Here is a 12155-nt window from a genome sequence, read left to right as displayed (position 1 = left end):
ATTCTGTTTTGGGAAGCTCATGTGGGTTTCTAAATTGACACTTTTATTTTTCAGCTTGGAATTCGTTAAGCTCAATTTCTTCAGATTTTGTTGCTTTAGAGTGAGAATTTGGACACAGTGGAAATGGAATATTTCTGTCTGTACCATTGTTTGCTTTCCTTGCCAACATTTTTTTTAATTCATTAATTTATTTTGGGCTGTGTTGGGTCTTCGTGGCTTCGCACGGGCTTTCTCTAGTTGCGGCGAGCGGGGGCTGCTCTTCATTGTGGTGCACCCCGGCTTCTCATTGCGGTGGCTCCTCTTGTTGTGGAGCACGGGACTCTAGGTGCACGGGCTTCAGTAGTTGCAGCTTGTGGGCTCTAGAGCACATGCTTAGTAGTTGTGGTGCACGGGCTTAGTTGCTCCACGGCACGTGGGATCTTCCCGGACCAGGGCTAGAACCCATGTCCCCTGAATTGGCAGGCGGATTCTTAACCACTGTGCCACGAGGGAAGCCCTTGCCAACATTTCTCAAAAGGCATTTTGAAGAAGCAAAGATTGGAGCAGTGGGTTTTTTTTCTTGTTTTTTGCTTTAAATTTTGTGATTGGAATATGTCTTGTAATCTCAATTAACTTTTAAGCAGAGAATCGATATAAAATAAGAAATATGTTGCCTAACAAACCCTAATGTTTCAAAACCACATGTTGTGCTGTGTCATTTGAAGTTTATCCAACAGGGAAAATGGGAGATTTTGAAGTTTTTTTTTTTTTTTAAGACAGGGACTGCCTGGGTCAGATTTATGTTTTAAAAAGACTAGGTCAGTGAAAAACTTGAGCTATCACAGAGTAATTCACATGAAGTTAACCGTTTAAAAAAATGAGCATTTGGTGCAACAGCTGCTTTGGTGCAATTGAGAAAATGAAACTATTGAACCAACATTTGGAAAGAAGGATAAGTGTAAAAATGAAAAATATTTTGTGAAATGATAAGAATGATACATGTTTGTATTTGAAGGCCACCTTCCTTAAAAAGTCACATTTCTGGAGAACATATTTTATCTCCCATAAGAGTACTGTGTCTAGAGACCTGCTTTCAGCACCTGTCCACAGGTGCATCTGTGGGTGTGTCACTCTCAACACCCAGTGGCCGGGTCCGGGGCAGTCACCACCTTGTTCCACAGGCTGTCTCTGCCCCCTTCCAATTTGTTCTCTCCATTAGCAGTCATCTTTGTAAACAGAAGTCTAAGATTTAGTGTTGTGCATATTTTTAAATGACCTATTTTGATGGGGCTCTCTTTATTGTTTCAGGTTGAGTGCATTTGGGAACTTGATGCATAAAATTTGCATGACTCCTCACTCCTTTCTGAATCTGTCTTTGGATTCAAGCCAGCATGGCTCACACCACAAAGGTTAACGGCTGTGCCTCAGGTAACTCCATGTTCTGGAGTGTGTTTGTGTGTGTGTGTGTGTGTGTGTGTGTGTCTTTGCTCAAACTAATTTATTTCTTTTTTAATAATGGATAAATAATAAGTTGCCTAGATAACTAGGATTTCAAGCAATTTCTGTCCATTGAAGTTTTTTGTTGTTGTTTTGTTTAATCTCTTAGAGAATTTGCTTTTATCTTTAGAGTCTTTATTATGTACAAAAATCAGCTAGGTAAATTATTACCTAAGTCAATTCTATTGGAGTGTTGAAAGATAAATGTAAAATACTGAATGCTGATGCAAGAATAATGTACACTCCTCTTGCGCTTCTTTATGAGGTATTGAACGATGAACGAGGAAATGAGTTTGAATGCTTAAAACCAGTTCCTAGTATCCACTCCCAAGCAGCTTTTGTTTATTTAAAGTAACTTTTCCAGAGGGGGATGTGCAGCAAACCAAATATATTATGAATCATAAAGACTTGTATTCTGATTATTGCTTTGGTTATATTAGAGACCTATAGAGTTTGCATATCTATTCCAATATTGCTTATATAAGATTTTGGAGAAATTTATAGAACAAATGCTGAGAAAAGCCTCCTAAGAGACAGTACATGACAGGAGATGACAACCTATCCAAAATGGTACTCTAAGTGTTCATTCCTCTTTTGAGCTATCTGCCAAATAGCAGAACGTGTGAGAGCAGTAATTGTGTATGTGGGAATTCTTGTGGAGTGCTTGAGTCCAAGGTCTTCACTCTGCTGGCTCTGAGCACTGGGTAATGGAGAGAATGTGGATTGGAATCGGGAGACCCATCTCCTGCATTAACCATGAATTATGGGGCAGGACTGTTTCTCCATGTGTAAGACATCAGTAAGTATATCCACCTGCAGGGTTAGAACCAATGGGAGCACCATAAATGTGCACACAACTGCCTTGTAAGTTGTAAAACAACAGCAGAAGGAGGAGACCTCTGAATTGGGGCCACCCAGCCCGTGTGTGGCTTTCTGTTTCAGCCATCCCAGCTGCAAGTATCCTCTCTGGAAAGATGCTCTAGCTTGCCCCAAACCAAACCTAAATAAACTCAATTGTTTATTATGCAACAACTGATCTTACTCTGTTCATTCTGTTTCCTATCCTTTCTAGTGCTCAACTTCTCAGGACTATTACAGATTCTGCTCAGGACTGCTGTCATTAATAAAATATGAATGACAATACCTAACATTTAATGAACACTTAGTGTTACCATGGTGCCCAAGATGTTTTGCCTGCATTATCATATTTAATAGTCATAGTAATCCTAGGAGAGTGTGCTGTTATCACCACGACCACCACTGTCATCCCTATATGATGGCACAGAAAAGCTCAGTAACTTACCTAAGTGAAGAAAGGAAAGTCATGATTCTTACTTGTTTCTCTAGTCGAGTATTGGATAAGGGAAGAGATTGAAACATTGTGAAATTTCTCGAGAGTTGTGGGCGGGTTTCAGTCCCCCCGGGATGCTATGATCTCCCTTCCCTCTCCTGCCCTCAGTTCTTCTCACACACTCAGAGGAAGGAGGCTCGAAGTTGTTGGTGCCTCGGAACGCTCTGGTATCTCTGGCAGAATCAATATATTCAAGGGTTTGGATACTTACCCCAAGTGACCCTAATTCCCTTTCCAACTTGACTTGTCCTGGAGTATCCCTTTTCCTTTGTTCCTGAAGTCTGATGATACACTTATAACCTTTCTTCCTCACCTGGTGTCCTGCCTAACAGGTCTGGGGACTGAGTCTGAAAGTGAAGAAAAGCTCTCTGATTTGTGACTTCTGGGGTGTCAGGGTGTGAATTGTTATTGCACAAAGGTGCCTGGACAAGGCAAGGGAAGGTTTTTGTTTATTCTGATCACCATGACCTCTGTAAGCCTGTAAGCAAATCTGATTAGAGGCTTAGTCATACACAATTACTTTAATTTTATATATGCATATATGTGTATAAATATATGTGTGTATGTACATACACAGATACATATACATGTATACATTATGTATACATATACATACACATACATATATATGAAACTCATTAGAGAAAATTTTATAATACACAAGTTTAGTGTTTTCCAAAAAAATAAAGCAAGAATTACTGGTAATACCACCACCCCAAAATAAATGTTTTGCTCATTTTCCATATGGCCTTTAAAATTTTTTTCTTAATTTAACTTATTTATTTTTTAAATTTTTATTGGAGTATAGTTGATTTACAGTGTTGTTAGTTTCTGCTGTATGGCAGAGTGAATCAGTTATACATACACATATATCAACTCTTTTTTTTAGATTCTTTTCCCATATAGATCATTACAGAGTTCAAGTAGAGTTCCCTGTGCTCTACAATAGGTCCTTATTAGTTACCTATTTTATATCAATATACAGTAGTGTGTATATGTCAATCCCAATCTCCCAGTTTATCCCTCCCCAGCTTCCCCCTGGTAACCGTAAGTTTGTTTTTTTTATGTCCGTGACTCTATTTCTGTTTTGTAAATAAGTTCATTTGTACCATTTTTTTAGATTCCACATATAAGCGATATCATATGATATTTGTCTTTCTCTGTCTGACTTCACTCAGTATGACAATCTCTAGGTCCATCCCTGTTGCTGCAAATGGCATTATTTCCTTTTTTAAATTTTATGCATTTTACATAGTGGAGATTATATTTATAAAAATCTTTATTTTACATTTTCTTTTCTCACTTTGTATTACAAAAGAGATACCTGCCCATTGTTAAAAAAAAAAAAAAACCAAACTCAAACAATGCAAAAGAGTATGTGAGTTATAAATATACTTTTTGAAATATAATTAACATAAGAACATTTACAAACCCAGATTAAGATGGGATAAAGAGAGCTTTATGGCAGCTAATGAAGGCTGGTTACTGATCCTTCCCATGAGAAAAAGTTACATTATTTGGATAGTTTAGTAGAAGTTTTAAATGTGGAGTAAATTATATGGTTTTTTTCATTTTCCAAAAATAAAGTGTAATATTAAATATGCTTTTTTAAACTGTACTTCCCCTAGATGTGTTATGCCCAAAAGGGGTCTCCCTCCCTACCCTTACCCCTGAAAAATCGCTGCTTTGGGCTCTGTAGAACATGAGGAGAAATCCTGTGTGATGGTGGAGTCAGAGCACTGGCAAAAGAAACACTTTCCACGGTCTTAGGAATAAAGCAGATGCAAAAGAAGACAGATGAGAAAAGTACCACCTAGTTAAACTGTGCCCTTGGCTGCAAAACACACCTGAAGACTGATCATCCCATGGTCACGTCCCTGTTTAGAGTTTAAACTGGGTAAGGGACCATTCACAAGTCCTTTTATACTCTGACTTCCCCTTTGAGTCCTTCAGTTAGATTGGGTAAAAGGTACTGATTTTTTTTTTTTTTTGAAATATAGTTGATTTACAGTGTTGTGTTAATTTCTGCTGTATAGCAAAGTGATTCAGTTATATATACATTCTTTTTTCATATTCTTTTCCATTATGGTTTATCACAGGATTTTTAAAAAATATTTATTTATTTATTTTGGCTGGGCCGGGTCTTAGTTGCAGCATGCAGGATCTTCGTTGAGGCACGCGGGATCTTTAGTTGCGGTGTGCGGACTCCTTAGTTGCAGCATGCAGACTCTTAATTGCGGCATCTGGACTCTTAGTTGCGACATGCATGCAGGATCTAGTTTCCTGACCAGGGGTTGAACTCGGGCCCCCTGCATTGGGAGCGTGGAGTCTTACCCACTGAGCCACGAGGGAAGTCCCTATCACAAGATACTGAATATAGTTATCTGTGCTATTCTGTAGGACCTTGTTGTTTATCCATTCTATATATAATAGCTTACATCCGCTGACCCCAACCTCCCACTCCATCCCTCCCCCCACCCCCTCCCCTTATAAGAGCAGTTAGTTAATGCTGTAATTTGTAAATGTATTACTGTACATTTCAGAAATACAAAATATGTAAAGTTTATATAACAAGCACCCATGTACATACCATCACAGCTTAAGAAATAAACTTAACTAGTACATGGCAAATATTACTGAGCACCTACAATGTGCCAAAAATATCATTCTGGACCCTGGGAATAGAACAGTGAACAAAACAGGCAAAAATCCCTGCTTTCAAGAATCTTACATTCTAGTGGAAGTTGAAGTCTCCTTGTGGACAGAGTATCCAGATAAAATAGAGGTCATTCTTATACTATAAAAGTATTCTTTGTTTATCTGAAATTGAAATTTAACTGGGTGTCCTGTATTCTTATTTGCTAAACCTGGCAACCTTACCTGTGAACCCCTTCCAGATTGCATCTTCCTTCTTACTGGCAGCCCCCTCATTATCAATTGTTTGTCATAGTTTTATCTCTTTTTCACCAGATCCTTTATCCTACTTCTATTGACTGGTCCAGTTTTGTTTTCATTAATTTAAAACATTTTATTATGGTATTACTAAGAGTACCCTAATGTCATTTGTTAATGTAATGACTTATGAACATCATAAATTGCTCATGGCTGACTGTTCTCTTTTTTTATAGCCAAGTAGTAAGTAAATGGGGGTCACTGGTTAGGTAAATTGCTGTATTTCTGAAGAATTTAGGGATAGGGACCGTCTGCTTTTCGCCAAGTTTTTGCATCATGTTGTAAACTGAGTGTACTGATCGATGCCTCTGTAAACACTAATTAATGTTGTAAAACTTTAATCAGAGCCTAGAATCTCTTTAGAAGCCAAATAACAAGTGGCTTATTTGTCAGATGAAGATAATAATACCTGTCCTACCTTCTTCACAGGATTGTTGTGAATAAAAAAATAAAACAACAACCGTAAAAACACAATGTAAAGTGCTGGTCAGATGTCAGGAGAAATCACCATCCTTCTTGTTTTGCTATCTCTGTTATGAGTTCCTGATCTAATAAACACCGGCTCAGGTGCCATTGTGCCAGGCTCTGCCGGATGCTGTGATGCTGGGGAAAGAATTGAATTACTGTCCTTGGACAGTTAAATGAAATGGATAGATGAGCATTCGGGAGTGACTTTTTATGCTTGCCATCAACTATTTTTATTTCTGCGAATACTTGCCTTTGCTAGTTTATTACAATTTTTCCCTCTCTTGCTGTTGTTCTCTTTCACAGCCTAAATACATGTAAATTTTCCCAGACAGATGCATACTTACTCATTTAATATACTTATTGAACAACATTAAACATTTGGTTGTCATTTTAAATTAATATAATAACTTTCATAAAATCTTGTTACTGGTCAGTTATTTGGCTCCAGGTTTTTTCTCCATGCTTATCTTAAATTAGGTACAAAGGCCACTGATAAGACCTGGCCAATCAGAGAGAGCCAAAGACTCGTGGCCGAGCAGGCAGAAGGCTGCAGTGCAGTGCAGCCCACTCTCCGTTGTGTAAATATTTTTTCTGGGCAGGAGCATTTCTCAAACAGAATTCTGAGCCCACTGCGGTGAACCTGACAGCAGGGATTGCGTGCTGTTTGTCAAGTACAAGACCAATTTGCACTGACTGGTTTGGCTAGAGCCCACCTGGTGTTTTCTGAGACCATCAATGAAGAATGTCACAGAGCATGGCAGAGGTGGTGTGTTCATGGTGGTGAGTCTTCGACCTGACCTCTGTGTTTGTATTACTCCAAAGACAGAGAGTAAGCTGATTAGAAACTGGGGCTGCTTTAATTCATGGGTACCCTTCTTGACCTTCCAGGGTCTCCTGATGCAATCTGCAAGAGGATTAAATGAGTGTTCCTATTTGTACTTTGCGTTTCCCCCTAAGCGGTGTGTTCAGTGGTTATCAGAAGAGCTGAGAGGGTAACACAGAGTTGCCTAACATAAAAACATACATAAGAGCTAGCCAGGATTTTGATTTCTCCTGTTCAATCTCCCTTCCTTATTTTCAGATGGCAAAACACGACTTGCCACCATGGCTAAGCCAGAAGTTGAATATGGAAAGTAATTTTCCTTTGTTTGAGGCATTCTGTTGACATTAAAAATCAGAAGTATAGTGTCTGTGAAGATCCGATTAAACAGATCAAGGGTAAAGTATGGATTTAAGAAAACTACAAAAAAACCCACAAATAGAATGATTACAAATAACATGTCCTTCCTGCCAGGGGTTATTTTTTTTCTTCGTGTGAATTGTTTCATAGAGCCAAATTAACAAACGTATTCTAATACCATATATATATATATATATAAATTATATTTGTATATTTAATATATCATGCAGCTTCATCCTGTTATTTGATGTGTTTACTAATTGGATTTAATTAGATTATGCGTTTCAACTTCAAACGAAACTTCGTTGTTAGTTATTATTATTATTATTATTATTTTATTTATTTATTTTTTTGCGGTACACGGGCCTCTCTCTGTTGTGGCCTCTCCCGTTGCGGAGCACAGGCTCCGGACGCGCAGGCTCAGCGGCCATGGCTCATGGGCCCAGCCTCTCCGCGGCATGTGGGTTCTTCCCGGACCGGGGCACGAACCCGTGTCCCCTGCGTTGGCAGGCGGACTCTCAACTACTGCGCCACCAGGGAAGCCCCGTTGTTAGTTATTTGAAGGCTAATTTCACACTGAAGTTTATAAATGAAATAATTTATTTTCTTATAGTGGTGGTGTTTGGTAAGATAGTTATTTTTTTAAGTAAGAAGTATTTGCATTTGAATTTCATTACTGTTAAAATGCCAAGACCACCTACAAACAGGGACCCTGGGTTTTAGAGTCTTGCTTGTCTCGTTAATCAGAACCCCAGAATTTGTCCAGCCCCCAAGAGGCTCTGAAGAGTCCCTCCCTTGTCAGGGCTTGCCTGTTTTATAAACTTTCAAGGCTTTGGTTTTAAGCTGTAGCCAGCTTCGCCTTATAAGATTTTTGCTTCAAACCATGAGCGAGTCATAATGGGTTAAGCATCAGATTTCAGACAGGCGATTAGCTCTCCAGCTAAGCCGAGGAAGGATGACTTATCTCCCAGCAAGTACCAGCTGACCTGGGTGTAGGAAGGATAGAATCCAGGCTCTTGCTAGTCCTGAGTGCTGGGCAAAGTACCCTTCAGTTGTCGATTGCTGCGCTGATACACTGTGGGTGCCAACAAAAAAGAAAAAACACAAAATAAAAGCCCAACAGGGAGATTGGCTATGTTAAGAACTTGAGCTGTTGCTATCATTAGGAGACTCCATAGTGAGGCAAAGGATTACAACAGCCCTTCCTACAAGGACTTGAGTATTTTGTGCCCTGCTCACCCGCAGACTTCCCATCGTGAGTATTGACATTTGTTTCTGATTAAACACTTCCCCTCTTTCTGGAAGAACTTTGGGTGGGCTAGTTGAGCCCATTAGCTTCCTTCCTCCTGTGTCCCGGATAGTTCCTGTTCATCTCCTTTGTGCAATTTCTGAGAAAGGTTTGAATGGGTTTGGAGGAAAATCAGTGACTAAAGCTCACAGTTTCTGCTTTGGGGACCTTTTCTGTAAAAGGCTGTTTGATCTGGCATGAAAAATAGTTAACATAGTTCTCAAATTCACAGAGATAATGAATTCTTGCTCTTTTCTGGCAACATATTTTAAAATGGCATTGAGTAGACTTCTCTAATAAAAACCTCAAATAAGACCCAACCAGGAAATCAGACTTGGTAAGATTCATTCATACAGTTGTAGAAGTTCTAAGTCAAAAAATAATCATGATTCTATCTTTCCTCCCTTGGCTGCCTTGTTAGATATTTTTGGAGTGTACTCTATTCCATGTGCTTTAGGGAAAGTATGTTCATGTTTTAGAGGCTAAAGCCTGGTTCTGCTTTTGGGTTGCAGTTCATTATCAAGCCTGAAAACAAGAGAAGTGTTTAAAATATGCAGCCACTTACATATATAACATTAGTGATCTCAGCTGGCAGTTCTGTATGGACAAGTGATCTCACAGCTTAAAAATAAATATGTAACTATTTTGAGGATTTTTAAAAATAGTGAGTGACCAGATTTCTAATCCTAGTAGTTCTTGGAGCAATCCATGGCTGAAAATTCAGATTGAATAATATTCTGTAATATTTAGAAGGCTTTTCTAACCAACAGAATGAAAAGCAGAACTACAGACATGAGGGAGAGCTGGACCAAGAGAAAAAATTATTGGATTCATGGGATTTGTTCTTATCCTGAAATTTAAATCTTTGTACTCTTAGTTTGTCTTGTTTGTGACAAGGCAGATTTGAGTGGTTCATGACATTTCTACCAGCTGGATCAGAGGTTGTGGACTGGCTACATTTCATCATATAAACCTTTATTTAAAGGAGCTGGTGCTAGAGTAATAGTTTATGGAAGCAATTTGCTATTAATAGTCACAAGTACTAAATTTATTTTAGCTCCTTTTTCTGTGATTTTATTAATTGGAACAGTTCTCTCTCCAAGGGATCTTTTGCATTTTGGACATGATCTCTGTTGGATAGAATCAAGTGATAGTCATGGGATTTTCTGAATTTAGTCTCACAGTATCTGGTTTAGTTGATAAATTCCATCAGCTTTGCAAACATTGATTCAGCTTGTCCTGCCAAATTTTCCCTTCCCTGTCCACTTTCTGAGTGCCTTTTTCTTGCATCAACCATCTATTAGGCAAAGGCATTTCAAGTGCTTCTGTACAGCAGGCACATTTAAGAGTCTCCTGAAAGGGGACCTCTGTCATGGCGCAGTGGTTAAGAATCCGCCTGCCAATGCAGGGGACACGGGTTCGAGCCCTGATCCGGGAAGATCCCGCATGCTGCGGAGCAACTAAGCCCGTGCGCCACAACTACTGAGCCTGCACTCTAGAGCCCGCGAGCCACAACTACTGAGCCTGCACACCACAACTACTGAGCCCACGAGCCACAACTACTGAAGCACACGCGTCTAGTGCCCGTGCTTTGCAACAAGAGAAGCCACCGCAATGAGAAGCCCGCGCACCGCAACGAAGAGTAGCCCCCGCTCGCCGCAACTAGAGAAAGCCCGCGCGCAGCAACGAACACCCAACACTGCCAAAAATAAAAAAAAGTTTCCTGAAAGAAAGGGGGAGAATATGCCAAGATCAGAAATATAACAGAGGGAGAGAGAGGTGACATTTCTAATAATTCATAAGCCCAACTGCTTAATCTCTTTAAAACGTTAGTCACGTGCATCAGTTCTTACGTTCTTCTAACTAAAACAGAAAAAAGTTCACTCTTCCTCTGCTCTCAGTATCCCGCTCATGTAAGACAGCATATCCACCAAGTGACGGCTGGTTTATTTCCTTTTCCCTAGCATTTCAGATTGATTGACTGGGATTTTTTATTCTAATCAGGGCCACCCCATGGCAGTGTTTTTTGAGGCAACCCATTTGGCATGTTCCCTTCAACTGTGAGGACAAAGCCTGTTTTGTCTTCCCATGACCTGGCAGAGGAGGTAGAAGTACCTGCTGGCTTCATGCGGCATGTCCCCTAGCCAGTATTCCACCTCTTCAGGTGGTGAGTCAGCCCGATGGTATACTGACTTTTATAGCACAGCAGGGTGGAGACGTGGAAGTCCATAAGCCGGTCAGGGAGGAGGGAATGGTTTGCGTGTCAAACCATTCCAGCAATGCAGCTTACAGGGAAGGATTGCAAATTACTGAAGCCCTTTGCCACCAGATTTTTCCATTAGCACCACACTTTACACAGCTTTCAAATCTGCCTCAGGGACAGCTGTTTGGCAACGTGAGGGGAAAAGGTCACGTCACATCATAAGCTCTGTGGTTGGTTACCTGTCAGCCTGTCCTATAAGGAATCTCGGCAGGCCCTGAGCAATGCCTTCTAAACGCTCATTCATCACACACACATACAAGGAGCTGTGGATTCTCCAAAAGGGGTGCTTGGAAATTATTTGGGAACTGGAAGACAGTGCTGGAACTTACACCACCTCAGGATACTGATTTTAAATGAAGAAATCCAAGACAGAAAAGCTTCCAGAAAGGTAAAGAGGGCTTAGAGCTGGGGGCTTTTCCTCTGGGACATTATCCCTTGGTTTTCTGTCCTCTGGACACTTTGATGATGAAAAAGTAGGCTTTCCAAATAGTGGTAAATTTAAGTGAGGGTATAGTTTTTGGACTACCAGAAAGAATGATACAAAACTCAGTAGAAATAATTCAGTTCAGTGAGTTCATTCATTCAGTAGCTCACTTTTAAAAGACTGCACAGAAATTTACTAGGCAGAGGGCAGCTGTTTCCCTTCTTCGTGGAAGGACCAACCCTGAGTTTCTGTGAAAGTTGGTCTGTCTTTGCCTTATTCTCACTACTTTGTGATTTTGTTTTGTTAAGGATGGCTGGCAAGATTAAGAGTCATTGAGCTTTCTATACTTTTGTTATTTTCTCTGTCTCTCCAAACATTTTAGCTTTCATTAACTTTAATCTCTGTTTTCTGCTCTTTACTCTGAGCCTTTGTTTTGGGCCTTATTTTGACAGAAATCATAGTCTATTTCTGTTTCTTCAGTCATAATGCCTGCAAAAATCACAGTTGGCCTTCCCAGTTCTCCATGGCTCCAGGTAGTAAGAGACCTGCTCTGTCCAAAGAGGTGTGAAAGAAGCAGGGGCTTCTCCACCATCCCAGCTGCTGCTCCCCACTCCTACCTGCCCTGTAGGCTTTGTGCAAAGCACTATTCTCTTTACTTGGATGTCTTTCCTGTATCTGTTTATATGAGCCCTTCTTATGCTTCAAGTCCTGCTTCCTCTCTTACCTCTTCCAACAAGTGTTCTCAGATACTCC

General features: G+C 40.0%; 1 protein-coding gene across 4 annotated transcripts in view; it reads left to right on the top strand.

Moving 5' to 3' along the window:
- Positions 1 to 1334: 1334 nt before the first annotated feature.
- Positions 1335 to 12155, top strand: part of KANK1 (KN motif and ankyrin repeat domains 1) — a 59962-nt gene continuing 49141 nt past the window's right edge. For all 4 annotated transcript variants that reach the window (XM_060102254.1, XM_060102253.1, XM_060102255.1 and 1 more), the window contains exon 1: positions 1335 to 1407. In XM_060102254.1, coding sequence (XP_059958237.1) covers positions 1371 to 1407 — 37 coding nt within the window. In that variant the 5' untranslated portion in view covers positions 1335 to 1370. The remainder of the gene's footprint in view (positions 1408 to 12155) is intronic.

The sequence above is a fragment of the Mesoplodon densirostris genome, chromosome 6 (assembly GCF_025265405.1).
Source record: "Mesoplodon densirostris isolate mMesDen1 chromosome 6, mMesDen1 primary haplotype, whole genome shotgun sequence".
Classification (NCBI taxonomy): Eukaryota; Metazoa; Chordata; class Mammalia; order Artiodactyla; family Ziphiidae; genus Mesoplodon; species Mesoplodon densirostris.
This window is presented reverse-complemented; position numbering and strand designations above follow the sequence as displayed.